At 44.5% G+C, this 15,361-nt stretch overlaps 1 protein-coding gene across 2 annotated transcripts in view; it reads left to right on the forward strand.

Moving 5' to 3' along the window:
• Positions 1–14,278, forward strand: part of ZFP64 (ZFP64 zinc finger protein) — a 77,775-nt gene extending 63,497 nt beyond the window's left edge. For both annotated transcript variants that reach the window (XM_011365955.2, XM_023534060.1), the window contains 4 exons: positions 21–170; positions 413–475; positions 9,176–9,427; positions 12,383–14,278. In XM_011365955.2, the coding sequence (XP_011364257.1) occupies positions 21–170; positions 413–475; positions 9,176–9,427; positions 12,383–13,065 (1,148 nt within the window). In that variant the 3' untranslated portion in view covers positions 13,066–14,278. The remainder of the gene's footprint in view (positions 1–20; positions 171–412; positions 476–9,175; positions 9,428–12,382) is intronic.
• Positions 14,279–15,361: the final 1,083 nt, after the last annotated feature.

Genomic DNA, 15,361 nt, shown 5'->3' on the forward strand with positions numbered 1-15,361 from the left:
TTTTTTTTTTCCAATTTCAGCTTCAGAACTAGATAATGATGTTCCAAAACCAACTTGTCCCTCCACTGACCTCGGCGACGCCCAGAAAGGCCCTGTCATAGCTCTGTCCTCTGAGTCAAAGGAACAAACAGCGACCCTCGGAGAGAGGACGTTCAACTGCTGCTATCCAGGTAGAGAATGACCTTGAACGCGCTGAGCCCATCTCCGTGCCAGGCGCTGTTACCTGAGCTCCGCGTGAATCCCTCGCTGCATCTTGCACTCCCTTTGCACACTCACACGCATCCGCTGCGGGTTCTAAGCATCCTGTGGCAGCCGAGCTCAGCATGACTCACCAGAAGTTCAGATTTATAGTCGCCTCCTTTCTGAGGTTGTATTTTAAGAAAAGCTGTTTCTTTGCCCCGTTCTCGTCTAGGTTGCCACTTCAAAACTGTTCATGGCATGAAAGATTTGGACCGTCATCTAAGAATCCACACGGGTAGGTGTTTGTTCGTTGGTTCAGAACTTTAGTGTTAAAAGCAAACCAAAAAATTCCCCGAGGAAATGGATATGAACTAAGCGCTTGGGCCTATGAGTGGTGAGCAGGGCAGACACAGTCTCTGCCGCATGAGACTTAGTCCAGTGGGGGAGGCCGTGACCTAACAAGTCACAAACAGGCAGAAACGGTAACTGTGACGGAGGTGAGATCAAAGAGCTGGGAGAACCTTCAGAGCGGGATTTGCTCTAGGCTGGTCGTGAAAGGCTTTTAAAGCAGCGCTTGACGTGGAAGATGGAAGATGGCTAAGTAACCAGCCAAGGGGGAGAAGGAAGCCTTCCGGGCACAGGGACCAGCAGGTGCAAAGGCTTGGAAGGAGCAAAATTGGGTGTGAGATGATGCAGGAGCTTGAACACAGGTCCTCCAGCACTATCACACATTCACGTTTCATAGGTCCAGCCAACACCTTGGTTATAACCCGATGAGAAACCTTTAGCCAGAACTAGCTAGCTAGTCTACTCATAGACTTCTGATCCTCAGAAATTTATTGATATAATAATTTGGGGGTTTTGAATGGGTCTGAGATGCAGTTGGGGAGGTTGGCAGAGGGATGGCTGCTCAAGGCCTGTGGCCATAGTAACAGTGAGGTTGTACCGCAATGAGGTTGCTTCTCAAAGGTGCCTTCAGAGGAGCTGAGAACACAGAAGTAAGATGTACTGGGATCAAGGAATGTCGTGCTCTAGAACCAGGCAGGGCCTCACACTACAGCCCATGGGCCAAACCCAGCCTTCTGCTATGCCCGTTTGTCCACCTGTTGCCTGAGCCAGCTGTGGCCCCACACCGATGTTACTGAGTAGTCGCTAGAGAGACTGTGCTGCACGAAGCCTGAGACATTTCCTATCTGACTCTTTACAAAATATTTGCAACCTTCGGTCTCTAGTGTAGACCGCCTGCTAGGCCAGATGAGTTAGGATGCTGGTCTCTTTGCTCTTACAGAAACCAAACTAAGTGTCTTAAACGTAATCAGGTTTCTTTCTCAAGTACAATTTAAGAAGCAAGTTCACGGCTGGTAGAATGGCTCTGTCATCCTTAACATACGCATTCATCTCTGGGTCCAGATCTCTTAACCGGTGGAAAACAAGCGGGGGAAGGGGTTCACAGCCTGCCTCCCTCGCGCCGTGCCCCAGAAGTGGCAAACCTTGTGACTAGTGGCATGTGAGCAGAACCTAGTCATGGCCATATCGAGCACCAATGGGGGGGGCGGGGACTGGGAAATGGTTCCAAGAAGGGCAGCCCCATGCCCAGGTAAGACTCTGCAGCAACATTGTTAGGACAGCGTTGTGGACAATGAGTGGTCTCTGCTGCAGTGGCCATTGTGCTGTGGCCGGAAGAGAATGAAGGCTCCATTTGGCCTGGGCAGGGTGGATCACGAAAGGCCTCTAAGCGAGAGGAATGTTCGATCCTCTGCTAGAACGAACAGGGCTGCCAGGATAATGTCAGTGGCAGCATGCAAATCGCAGGATCTGTTTAAACAGAGGTGAGACCCCCACCAGTGTGTCGGGTTTAGACACATTCCACAGAGCCGGGTCAGCTGTGGCCATGCTACTGCCATCTGTTGGGTGCGAGCCAAAGGTGCTGCCACAATCCTACAACGCACAGGGCTGGACCTGCAACGAGGGATGATCAGGCCCCAAATGTCAGTAGTGCGGAGGTGAACCGAGAGAGAGAGGCAGGGGCTAGATCAATAATGTCTTACTGGAATAGCACAGCACGGTAGGGGGACAGAAAGTGTGAGACAAGGCCCAGTCCTTTGCGGGGTTCACTGAGTTGGGGAATCCGCCACCATATCCATAAACTTTTCAGGCTGTAAAGTGAAAATCTATCGGTCTCTTTTCTGTTTTGGAAGGTTTCACCCAAGCTTGATTTTTGACATGTGCCCCGGCAGCTATATAGTTCTTCCAAATGTTGGCCATGTCATTATACCACAGGGGGAAATCACTTCTGTTAATATTACCAACCACCTCAGAAAACTAAGAACGCACAAGCTGCTAGCCCGAGGTAAGAGAGACAGAAAATCCTAACTTTTGTTTTGGAGCGCTAACGTCATCACCGCAGTATTGTGGGTAATCTTCCTTGAAATGACACACTCCCTTAATCCATTTGTAAGAAAATGTCTGCCAAATCCCAAAGCTGGAAAAAGAAAAAAAAAACCGAAAACATACTTTGTCAGTTCTTTCAAATCAAAATGGTGCTGCGTGGAAAAAAGTACCTGGTTTGCAATGCAACCTCCCCCCCCACCCCACACACACACGCAAGTGCTAGTTCTCAAGACAACCAGTGTATTTTGGTTTGCAGCAGAAGCACGTTATGTGTACTTCCCATTTCATTACACAGAATGTTTAAAACAAAAAAAAATGGGGAGAGAGATTTAAAGCAACAGGACATCCTTGCGAGCAGCAAAAGCTTAGTGAAACGGGCTCCGGCCGCACTGGGTGGGCATGGCAGTGAGGAATCGGTGAGGGCGGAGCTGGCAGTCTGCTAAGCTGCCAGCAGCTCTGCCCGTCGTTGCTCTGGCATCCGTGTGTACACATCGGCAATGCACAAGACGTTTGGTGCTTTAGTAGTCCGAAAATACGTTTGACCAGAGGGTCTCATGGGCCCCCAGGCACTCACAGACTGCACTTTGTGAACCACGGAGGGAGGATGGGACAGGTAAATACAGGCGTGGCTAAGAACAGGTGTCTCTGTGCCTAGCATGCAGGCTTGCTAAGGGCTTGTTGGGGAGAGTAAATTAGAAAGCTGGGCTGTAACCACGTTGGAGAAGTCTTGGAAAGTCAGGCCTTGAACTTGGATTCGATCTTTTTATTACCTTTGTTCTAAAATTACGTGAGGGTTTTTGTATATGTATATCTATATCCCATACATGCAAGTTTGTCCTCGGACAGAAAAACTAAATTTTCAATCACACTATAGAAACAGTGCGAAGTGGGGTGGCGGGGAGAGGGGAGATAGAAAATGCTTTATTCTTATTTTTTCCCCATATAAAATCTTAAGTAAAAATAAAAGATAGAAAAATCAATGTAAACAGTAACCGTTTCTGGATAGGTTTAAAAACAGCATCAATTTTCTGAACTTTATATATTGAGTATATGTATATATATTTGCTCTTATTTTCAAATTTTTTAATCATTCTAGTAAAAGGTGAATAAACTGTATTGTTTAGAGGCTTACAATGACGGGACGAGGTTGGTTGGTTGGTTTGTTTGTTGTTGTTTTTGCCACCTCTGCTTCCATACCCCTATTCCACCTGCTTTTTGGATAGTAAAATTCATCTGGAAGAGAGAAGGCACAAAAGTAGCTCCAAAATTTTGCACAAGGCATTTTGCTTTGTCAGAAATTAAAAATATAAAGCTATGATTCAAACAGTATGAATATTAGAACTGGAATAAATAACTATGTAACAGAGTATAAAAACAGACTTGTGTAGATACAGATTAAACACCTGATAAACACTATTTCAGGTCAGCGGAGGGATGCGTGAACTCTGATACATGGGGCCAAGACAATCAGCAGTCTCTGAGAACAAAGGTGATAGCCTTTCACCATTCACAAATTCCAAATAACAGTAACTTAAGTTAAATATTAAAGTCTATAAGTAGAAAATGTTCAAGGACGAATTTATGGTATGGGTAGACAGGCAAACAATTAGCAGAGACCACAAAGAAGTCGGATTCGATGTGACTACAGTTAAAACTTATGACAGGGTACCACTACAAAGACAAATGTCCCACAAGAAGAAATTTGCAACATAGGGCAGCATTAATCTTCAGGACACACAGGGATTCCTACAAATCAAAGATAAACCAATGGAGAAGGATATAAACAGGCAACCCCCTAAGAAATATAGATACCCCCATTCGCGTGAAAAGCCAATAAGCCATAAAGTACAAATGAAACATATTCTGCATTTTCTTCATTAGGCTAGCCGAAAGTGCTGTATTAAAATAGTGACTCTCAGAATCCCATGTATTGCCTGGCCTTTAATTTAACCATCACCACACGCTTCTTCCCTGCCTCCCAATCCAGAGAGGCTGTGGTTATCTTTAGGGGCAGGACTAGGATCGGGGATGTGGGAGCAGAGGGCCATGGGATAGAGGGCTGATGGCAGCAAAGCTATTTAAAAATCAATGTTGAGTGTTCTGTCCAAGCCCCTTGCTGTTCTCTCGTTTATTCTGATAGTTCAAGCTGATTCTTCTGGATTGTCTAGGTAGGCTATCGTATGCAAATGTTTTCCATTCCTGTCTTTCTACTTCATCTTGAGAGCCTTGGCCCGGGACTGCAGGTCAGAGTGGCAGAGTAACAACAGTGAGAGTAAACCATCCATATCTTATCCTCCCTTCCTCTAAGGCAATGGTCCCCACCTTTTTCGGCACCAGGGACCGGTGCTCCTATGAGAATCTAATGCCTGATGATCTGAGGTGGAGCTGAGGCGGTGATGCTAGCGCTGGGGAGCGGCTGCAAATACAGATGAAGCTTCCCCTGCTCACCCGCCACTCACCTCTTGCTGTGAGGCCCTGTTTCTGACAGGCCACGGGCCGGTACTGGTCCATGGCCCTAGGGTTGGGGACCTCTGCTCTAAAGGAGTGCTTTGATGTTACCATTTGTGGGTTGAGTCCCTAGACTTCTCTTAGAGATTATTTATCATGTTTAAGAAGTTTCTTATTCCTAGCCTTCTGAGGTTGGTTTTTTGGGGGGTGGAGGTGGGGGAGGGCATTAAATGGAGAATGATGGTTGAATTTCAAATGTTTTGCTCCTTTTCAAGATAGTCCTGTGGCATTTATCTAGCCTCATAAAGGTCATTGACTTATAATGTTTGTATTTTATAATCCTACTTTGTATTTCTTCATTCGCCATTGATATCTGAATTACTCTATCATGAAGGGACTTGCAGCATTTTTTATCTTTATGCTATTAATCGAATGTGGAAACGCTTCTAAATAATTTGATAGAGCAGACTCACATAATTTGATAGAACATGCCCACAATACTTTCTCTGCTTATGACTTTTTTTTTTCCCAGAGAATGGAGAAGGGGTGTAGATTAGGATGGGATGACAATATCAGTCTCTGTGGCAACTGAAGACTGCTCTGCTCATCCCAGTGTCCCCAAAGTCAGTCACAGCTCTGTGCCTGTGGGCTTCTCTCCAGGACCCAGCTGTTAGAGCGGCCTCTGTCTGGAACTCACCAGATAAAGGCATTCTTGACCTTTTATTTGCTGTGGACTCCTGGCAATCTTGAGCCTTTCCCAGAATAATGTTTTTAAATGTAACAAAGTCACATTTAAAAACCTTATTTCAGTACATTTGCTGTCAAAGCGTTAAGTGTGTGGTATGTTAATACACTAAACCCTTGCTCTCTAAAGGGTGGTAAAACCCAGAAATGTCAGCATCCCTCCTGGGAGCTTGTTAGAAATGCAGAATCTCAAGCCCCACCCAGAGCCACTAAATGAGAAACTGCATTTTACTTTGTTTCTGTAAATTTGACTTGGGAATTGGGAAGATGGTTGTCAAAGGGTACACACTTCCAGTTATAAGATGAGTAAGTTCTGAGGATGTAACATACAGCATGGTGACCGTAGTGAACAATGTGGTTTTATATACTTGAAACTTGCTAAGAGAATAGATCTTAAATGTTCTCACCCCCTCCCCCCAAAAGTGGTAATTATCTGAAGTGATAGAGGCATTACCACAATAAGATTCGTTAATTATTCTTCAATACATTAAATCATCATTGTATACCCTACACAGTGTTATATGTCACTTGTATCTCAAATTTGAAAAAAAAAAAAGTTTATTTTAATGATACTTTTTCCACCCACTATGATCAGTATGCACTGTGGCACTAAGAAGGTCTGCACTTAAGATTGGTATCTCACGGCTGGTCTAACTAACTACCTTAACTGAAGCCGTGATGAACATCAATGTCATGCTGAGAACCGCAGCAAAGTGCGGTGTGATACAAACATGGCTCGTGTCTGTTCCCGAAGGTCTCAGGTCCCATCCATAGAGTGGTCTCCGGACTGCATTCATAGCCGGAGGAAGTACCAGATTCCAGTTAGAGTCTGTAGAAATAGGAAGGTAATGGTTTCCCATGCAAGGTCTTGGATCCTCTACATTTTATCTCCAAGCCCCAAATTAAGAACCCCCAATCGGGAATATTACAAGTTATCTTGGGCAAGAGAAATGAATGGTGGCAGACCGTCCACTGGCTCGGAAAAGCATTTGCCTAACCAACACTGACTCATCAGATTTGGTCATATTTCAATGGGCAGGGCAAGTCACATGCCCCAGCCCGCAGTCACCGAGACAGGAAAGCAGAATTCTCCTGAGAAGAAGGACAGCAAATACACAGTAAACAACTTTCCTCTGATGTAGCGATTTTTTAAATTATTATTGATCCGTTTTACTTTGTAATTTTATGTCTGCCTGGACCGTCATCCATTCTGTTGAGTCTTCTAAATATATTGAGGGTAAAGATGACTTTGTCTGTCCATAGTACCCTTTCTCTTTCCTGTGTCTCTTGGAATAGTCCTCAGCCAGGTACAATTTTACACCCCTCCCCCCACAGGGGCCATCTGGCAATAGCTGAAAACATTTAACTCTCACAATGGGGAGGGAGGTGCTGCTAAACATCCTATCACACACAAGACAGCCTGCAGCAAAGAATTACCTGTCCCAAATGGCAGTAGCGCCAGGACCGAAAACTCTGGTCTAGTGGAATCATCTCTTTATGAGCAAATCTCCCTTGTTAGCAACTAATTTTCGTTTTTCTGCATCAAGTGCTCTAAAATTCATTCGACTAGTTTCTTGAATTGCATATGGTTCACTTGCTTTCATTTTTGGCGTTAAAAATGAACTTGTCTATAAACTTTCTTCTGAAAAGCGATAGGCTGTAGGTTTTGATACAGGAAGCTCTCGCCGCCCATCTGTCTGGGAGGTTTGTAATCTGATTTGGATTCTTGAACAAAAAAGTTGTTTTAAAATATACTCTACAACTTTCAAGGTGACTTTTTAGAAAAACCTCTTGGGAGACCACGTTAGATTTACAAAAGCTTGATTCACATCTACTTGGTGAGTTTTAGCTCTAATATGAAGCTTTTCGTGGCATTCATCGTGATTTCTATTTTGCCTAATATTAAAATGGATAGTCCTGCTTTTCTTTAGCATTTTCCTAGAATATTCTTCTACTATTTTCTTCTACTCTCATTTTACTTATCTTAAGAATGTTAAGCTGACTTTTTTTTTTTTTGAAATTTTTAGCAGGGAAATTGAATCCATTTGTTTGTTGCACTTAACATTTAGTTCGATTTTTGCCTTATTTCGTGTGCTCTTGCCTTTTTTGATGGTTAGTTCTCTCTTGTGGTTTGGAAGCAATATTTTACATTTCATTCCTTTCTCATATCCCACATCTCCACTTCCTTTCTTTAGGATGTATACACCATTCAAGTGTGATACCCTGAGTCATCCCTCATCTGTCAACTGGCTTTATTTTCTCTTTCCACTGAATGCTAATCCAAGTATAGGATTCTATTTAAATAATTTCTATAGAATGTTGCAGATATTATCCCCATTCCACTACCCTCCGGTGTCACCTAAGGAGTTGTGTGCTGATCTGAGCATTTTTCCTTCTGAAAGTTTTAAGAGCTCATCATTCTGGGGCTTCTGAAATTATGCCACCCTGCCTATAGCTAGGGCATCTTAAGACCCATGGCTGTCTTTAGTGTTAAGAGATAATTATTTACTCTGTTCTGTCCTGGACAATCTAGAACTAGTTTTCGTGTCTTAACTCTTCTTATACTTTCCCTGTTGTCCTTTTGGGCAGTCTTCTGGGAGATTCTTTAGCTCTGTCTTCTACTTCTAGTCATTTTTTGACATCCCTTCTGCTACTCAACTTGCGTACAGGAAGTTTCATTCTGACAATCATAAGAGAATGGAAATTATTATAGGAATGAAAACTGCTTTTGTAACTTCAGGTTCTTCAGTCGGACGTGTCTTCCTGGTTCTGGCCTTCTCCAAGCATTTGGTTAATGGGCAGGTTAATTTTTATCTGGACATGATCAGTCTGAAGTGGTTATAGGGAAGGAAAGGAACACTCTAGTCGGTGGAGACGTTCTGAGCATGGGCTTCTTTGTTTTCCAGAGTCTCTCTAGCTACTTGGGGCCTTTGCATCATTTCTTTGGTATAAGTACCCTCGCTCCCTAATAGTCGAGGGTGGAAGTGGATACTGTTGCTGCTTGCTGTTTGATACAAGTAGGGGAAGTGGTCTACCCGACCATCTTCTGTGTGGTTTGTCAGTTAGCCAGAACGCTATTCTAAGACACCTACACCTGCCACCTCTGATCCTGAATACTTCTATAACCACTCCCGTTTTCCCACATAGGGTTTGGCCTATGAGTTTCTCCTTCAATCTGATTTTATCTAATCTGGCCTGCAGGAGTCTTTAAAATTTCTGAGCCATCAGTAAATGGCACAGCTTCTCATCTCTCAGTGTGCTTATCTAGACTTTGGTATGTTTCTGTCTCTGGGCATTTGGACAGAAGGAAGAGGTGGACCCATATACCCAGGCTAGCATGTCAGTCAAGTCCTTTTGCAGTCATCTTGACAGGGAAAACCTTAAAACCTTGATTCTTTTTATGTGTTTGAAGGAGACAAACCACACAAGTGTGAGTTCTGTGACAAGTGCTTCAGCCGGAAGGACAACCTGACCATGCACATGCGGTGCCACACCAGCGTAAAGCCCCACAAGTGTCACCTGTGTGACTACGCTGCTGTGGACAGCAGCAGCCTCAAGAAGCACCTGCGGATACACTCCGACGAGCGGCCGTACAAATGCCAGCTCTGCCCCTACGCCAGCCGCAACTCTAGCCAGCTCACTGTCCACCTCCGGTCCCACACAGGTAAGTCCCTGGCCTGGAAACCTCTGTGCCTTACTTGGTCTCTTATGTCTTAACTTTCATTTACCTGAAACACAAGAAACTTAAATAACTGGGTGGCTAAGTAAAAAAAAAAAATTGGAATTTCTGTGGCGATTTGTGAAGCTTGTGGTTGTTCGTTCGCCAGGACAATAGCTTTAGTAAACCATGAACGTCTGATAGCTGGGTTTTCTCACTTGACTACATAGAACACAGCTGGGGATGAGTACTCGCTACAGCAGCCAAGAAGTAAAGCTGTATCTCAAATAAAAGTCGATGTATAAACCAGCTGTTTCAGTCATTTAAATTAACTTCCGATGGTATAGCTTAATTCAAAAACATGTAGCAAAATTAGTTGAGTATAACTGCAAATCACAGACTTCTAGCTCTGGAAATTAGACTTTGCAAAGAGCTTTTCCTTCCCTTCTTTGTGAAACCCCCATTGAAATAATGATCGATCAATTGAACCAACCAATCCATCATGGCACAGAAAAATGGGGACTGGAAGCCTCATAAAGAGGTTCATAAAATGAGAATTTTCAATGAATTCACGGAAGATGGCAAGCAGACGGGAATATGCCAACATCCAAAACTGAGTAGAGAAACCTGTCCCTACAGACAAGTGGGAGGTGGCCATACAGTTGGGAGCCACTCGTTCTCACCACTGTCTGGCTGCCCTGAGAGTTCTGGGCTTGGAACTGGCATGTAGATGGCCAAGGCCACAGGGCTCAGAGAAGCTCAAGCCTATTGGCAAAATGGCCCAAACTACCTAGAAACAGTAAAATCCATGGCACCTATGTCTAATCCTTAAACCACTTTATTCTTCCTAAACATAAAGTGTCAACTGTGGACTATGAGTCATTTGTGGAAAATGACAGCGTAAAATGCTCCAAGTCTAACAAATAAGTAATCCTGAAGTTAACAGAGTCCTTGAATAATAGACAAGACTTTTTAAAATTCTAGTTAGTATCTACCCAATAGCAAGAATGTTGTATCCAAGAAGAGTTCTGTGAAAAGGCAGTGATAATAAGAGGTGTATAAATTAAAACTAGGATCGCTGGCCGTAAAGTTAAAGAAAAATCCCAAAGATTAGAAAAAGAAATTGAGTTGGAGAACTGAGAATGAATAAGAAGCTGGAAGTCTGGTTGCTGACAAGGTCTAGGAAGAAAATAGAACTGAGAAAATCAAGTGAGAAAAAGAACTTCATGATTCTAAGGATACATGGCTCCCAAGAAAGGGCTCCCAAGATGTCAATCAGGGCCAGCGGAGCGGCTGCAGTGATCCATACCTAGAAAGACTTCTCAGTAATAGTGGCTTCTAGGAGACCGTGAAACAGTGCCTTCAAAGTTGGGGAATAAATTTGAACATAGACTTCTATACCCAGCCAAACTATCTCAAGAATGAACGCAGAATAGACAAAGCTATGCAAGGACTCAGACTTTATACCCAGTCACCATCCTAGTGGAAGGTACCAGAAGATAAACTGTAGCAAAACAAGAGAAAAAAAAAAATTGACATGAGATATTTGATATGTGACTATCTGAATATAGCTAACAGGGGTTGCAGTAAAGGGAAATATCAAAGTGATGCTTGTATAGAAGGTTAAGAGAAAAAAAATCAGTAAGTCAGAAATTCAGAAAATCCATTAGAAATTCCATGTAAAAGTTTATGTAATAGACTGGATGACTTTGAGACCATGGCGAGGTTCTTTTTTCTCAAAAAACACACAGTCTAGTCAAGAAGCATGATACAATGTGGTCCAAAATAAGCATGTAAGAAAAGAGGATCAACTTGACCTTAATGCTCGCAACAATATCAACTAGCCCAGGTGCGACAGTGGCCCTGTAAGGGGTGGACGTCATTCTGGCGTAGTTGGCTCTGACGAATATCACATGCCCAGTCATAATGTAAATTGCTGGTACAGCACGTCCTCAAATAACATTGTTTCATTCAACGTCATAACATCGATGAGATGCCGTAACTATATCAATTAGCCTACGATAAAATTGGTTTTATACGTCATTTTGCTTAAAGTTGCAGAACCTATTGACGACATTACGTGAGGACTTAGTATAGCTTACTCTAAAGTTGAAAACAACTAGTTAAAGCATGAGAATTCACAGGTCAGACTGTAAATGTTATTGAACATAAATGTAAAAATAAAGCTATTAGTTTAGAAGGTAGCGCTGGAAAAGTAAAAATCACAACCATCAGAACACAGGACTTTGGTGGGAAAGGAGGCATGTGTAGAGTAAGGGAGATTCTTTGCTTATAGTCAACAGATGATGATGTTTAAAAGTAACGACCTCCAAGAAAAGAAAAAACCTTTAGCAGCACCTCCAGGGGTGCAGAAGCAGCTAAGGCTTTTCCCTTACTTGTCCCGTGCCACCATATTCATGTGTTACTTTTTTATACATAAAATTCGGTCTGTAGATGTGAAACTGAAACTTTAACTAGTAAATGCAAGCCAGTGAACTGATATAAAGCAGCTTAAGCACTAGAGTCAGCATGGTTATAAGTCTTGGCTTGATTTGGAACAGTTGTATGTAATATTATACGCACCTCTTCCTTCTTCCATGTTCAGTTTTGGGATGCCAGGATACGTGAGAGTTTAGATTCAAAACTGAAGTGTTCTCACAAAGAGTGTGGACTTGGATGCCATGATGCCTGGGTTCAAATCCCTACTATTTAGATCGAGAACTTGACCTCGCTGAGCCTCAGTTACCCCATCTGGAAAATGGGCATGATAGATAGTACCCACTCGGGACTGTCATGAGGATTAAGTGAGTCGATATACATGGTAAATGGTATTAGGAGGCTACAGGTAGCTGGAGCTCAGAAGACCCAACTGTCCCTTTGCGGCCAAGTGTTCTGACGCATGTTTGGGGGGAGTTCTGTGTTGCCTGCCTGCTCTAATGGAAACACACCTTCCGTTGCTAGGGGACACTCCCTTCCAGTGCTGGCTCTGTAGCGCCAAGTTCAAAATCAGCTCGGACTTGAAAAGGCACATGATCGTGCACTCGGGGGAGAAGCCTTTCAAGTGCGAGTTCTGTGACGTCCGCTGCACCATGAAGGCGAACCTGAAGTCGCACATCCGCATCAAGCACACCTTCAAGTGCCTGCACTGCGCCTTCCAGGGCCGGGACCGGGCCGACCTCCTGGAGCACAGCCGGCTGCACCAGGCCGACCACCCCGAGAAGTGCCCGGAGTGCAGCTACTCCTGCTCCAGTGCGGCTGCCCTGCGCGTGCACAGCCGGGTCCACTGCAAGGACCGTCCCTTCAAGTGTGACTTCTGCAGCTTTGACACTAAGCGGCCCAGCAGCCTGGCCAAGCACATTGACAAGGTACACAGGGACGAGGCCAAAACAGAGAACCGGGCCCCACCAGGCAGGGAAGGGCCCCGAGAGGGCAGCTCCCAGCACGTGGCCAAAATAGTGACCCAGAGGGCCTTCCGCTGCGAGACCTGCGGTGCCGCCTTCGTCAGGGACGACTCCCTGAGGTGCCATAAGAAGCAGCACAGTGAGCAGAGCGAGAGCAAGGACTCGGACCTGGTCACCTTCCCGCCGGAAAGCGGCTCCTCGGGGCAGCTGGAGACTCCCCTGGAGCCCAGCCTGTGCCTCTAATTCAGGCAAAGAGGGCGGTCAGCTGCCCAGAACTCCAGGCGAATGCTGCAGCCCAGCCCCCTGAGGGAGGCCATCAAGCCAGACTTCAGTCACCAGCCCCGGCACGGCTGCTCCCAACGCCATAGGCCTCCAGAGGCGGTGGCTGTCCCAGGGCAGACACCGTGCGGTGCAGACACCTCTCCCCGGCGCTCTTTCCTCCAGGGCTCAGCGAAGCAAGTTGACTCGGTCGTTCCAAGGTGGGGGTGCACGAGCATCGCTGTATCCTAGAGGGATACCTTCCCGATGGATTCCAACTCCAAGACTGATCCATCTCTGATGGAATCATTAAACTTTTAGACCACATGGAAAACTGAAAGTAACCTGATCTGTATAGTGGGGAAGGTGAAGATGAGGATAGGTACGTGGCAGGTCTGGGGAAGCTGGCTAGTTCTTAACCCAGGTGGTGGTTATGAGTATCCGCCTTATACGTTTTTGTGTGGTTCCTTTTTACCTGTTGTCTTATAATAAAAAGCAAACTCATCCTCAGAATGAGGTAAGAGAAACACGCCATTTTTCTTCCGTAGACAGGTTATGTTATGGGTTTCTCCCTGCCCACTCCCCCCATTCAGTAATCATAAATGCACCCAGGATTTCTCAGCGTCAGCCCTGCCACTATGTGAAATGCAGTTTGATCTGTAGGTGGCAGCAAAGATCAAGCTAACTCTAGCTCAGCCTGTCATGGTGTCTCGTAAGATTCCAGATTTGTGTACTTGTATTCGTAAAGAAAAGACTAAGAGCCCGCTGGGCCCTGGGCTTGGTTCTGGGACACATGATGCAGGGGACAGCCTGAGACTAGCATCTGTCATCACAGTAAGCACGTGGTGTTTGCTAAGCCAACAGACAAGTGAAAATCCAAACCTCTCATAAATGGACATTTTACTTAGGAGACTATGGGACATCGGTGGATATAGAATTGATCTAGAGTTACTTTGTTCTATTTGGGTATCTTCATATATAGTCTCTCAAATATAAGTTCTTGTGTGCCCTCATCAAGCTAAATATCTGTGCTTTTAGAATAGATGAAAACGATCCATTGTTTTTGGTAAACTAGGCAAAAGGACATGAAAACCAGTTTTTGTAGATTGTATACAGGGGAATATTTCACTGATGGAATAGCAAGAGGTATGTAGTGTATTTTAAGAATTTTGTTGGAACAGATCTGATTCAAGTATGACCTCGGGCCGGTGATAACGCGCTGTTGAATCTCTTCGTCGGAAGGGGAAAAATGAAAATGAGAGACCTGTGATGGAATCGATCGTTGCTTTGCTCCGGGACTATTGTTTGCGATTGTGCAGAAAAGCGTTTGGTTACTGAGTGCTGGTGCAGTGTACAGATTCCGTTGTCACCTTTCTGCTCTTTGTCATGAGTCTTATCTACGTTTCTCCTCTAGTAACAGAAGGGTTGTTGACCTTTCGAGTGGGAACCCAGAGATCAAAATCATACAAACTTTCCTCGTACTTCTTGTGTTATACCTCTTAAGATAAACAGGAAAGACAGCAGCCTTTTTAGGAAGCTTTTTTTAACAGCTGTATGGACTTCAGAGGTCTTGGGCCTACCCTAGTATCGCTTAGCATATTTGGATTCCCAGCAGAGCAGAGGTCAGTAAAACGTTTGGGGACCAGATAGTATTTGAGGCATTGTGGAGCCATAAGGTCTTTTTTGTGCCCAAACTCTATGATTTTCGCACAGAAGCAGAAAGTGAATGAACGTATCTGTGTTCCAATAAAGCTTTATAAAATAATTCAGGAAGCAGAAGAGCAAACTGGCTAACTCTGCTAGGGTGAAACTTAAAATATACAGATTATCACCAAATAAAACTGGGAAACAGCCGTAATGGCTAAGGGACCGCTGACATGGTACAGACCAGAAAGGCAAAGTTTCTGTATCCATGTCCATTCTGTATCCATGTCCAAGGTCAATGTGGATCTGAAAGGGGAAATTGATTAATGATTAGGTTTGAACTTAGACTTCACTTGGACCAGGGACAGGCGAACTTTCCAGTAAGGAGCCAGATAGTAAGCATTTGGGGCTTTGCTGGCCCTCGTCAAAACCTCTCAGCCATTCACCTCTACAGTTGTAGCAGGATCACTCAGCTCTGCCATTGTAGCTAAAGCAGCCATAGATAGTAAGTAAGCAAATGGGTACCACTGTGTAGCAATAAAACTTTAAAAAAGCAGGCCATGATTTGGTGGGCCATGGTTTACTGACCCCTGAGCTAGACTATTTGAACGCAAGTAGCAGGGTAATTGGTCATGGG

This window comes from Pteropus vampyrus, unplaced genomic scaffold (assembly GCF_000151845.1).
Source record: "Pteropus vampyrus isolate Shadow unplaced genomic scaffold, Pvam_2.0 Scaffold117, whole genome shotgun sequence".
Classification (NCBI taxonomy): Eukaryota; Metazoa; Chordata; class Mammalia; order Chiroptera; family Pteropodidae; genus Pteropus; species Pteropus vampyrus.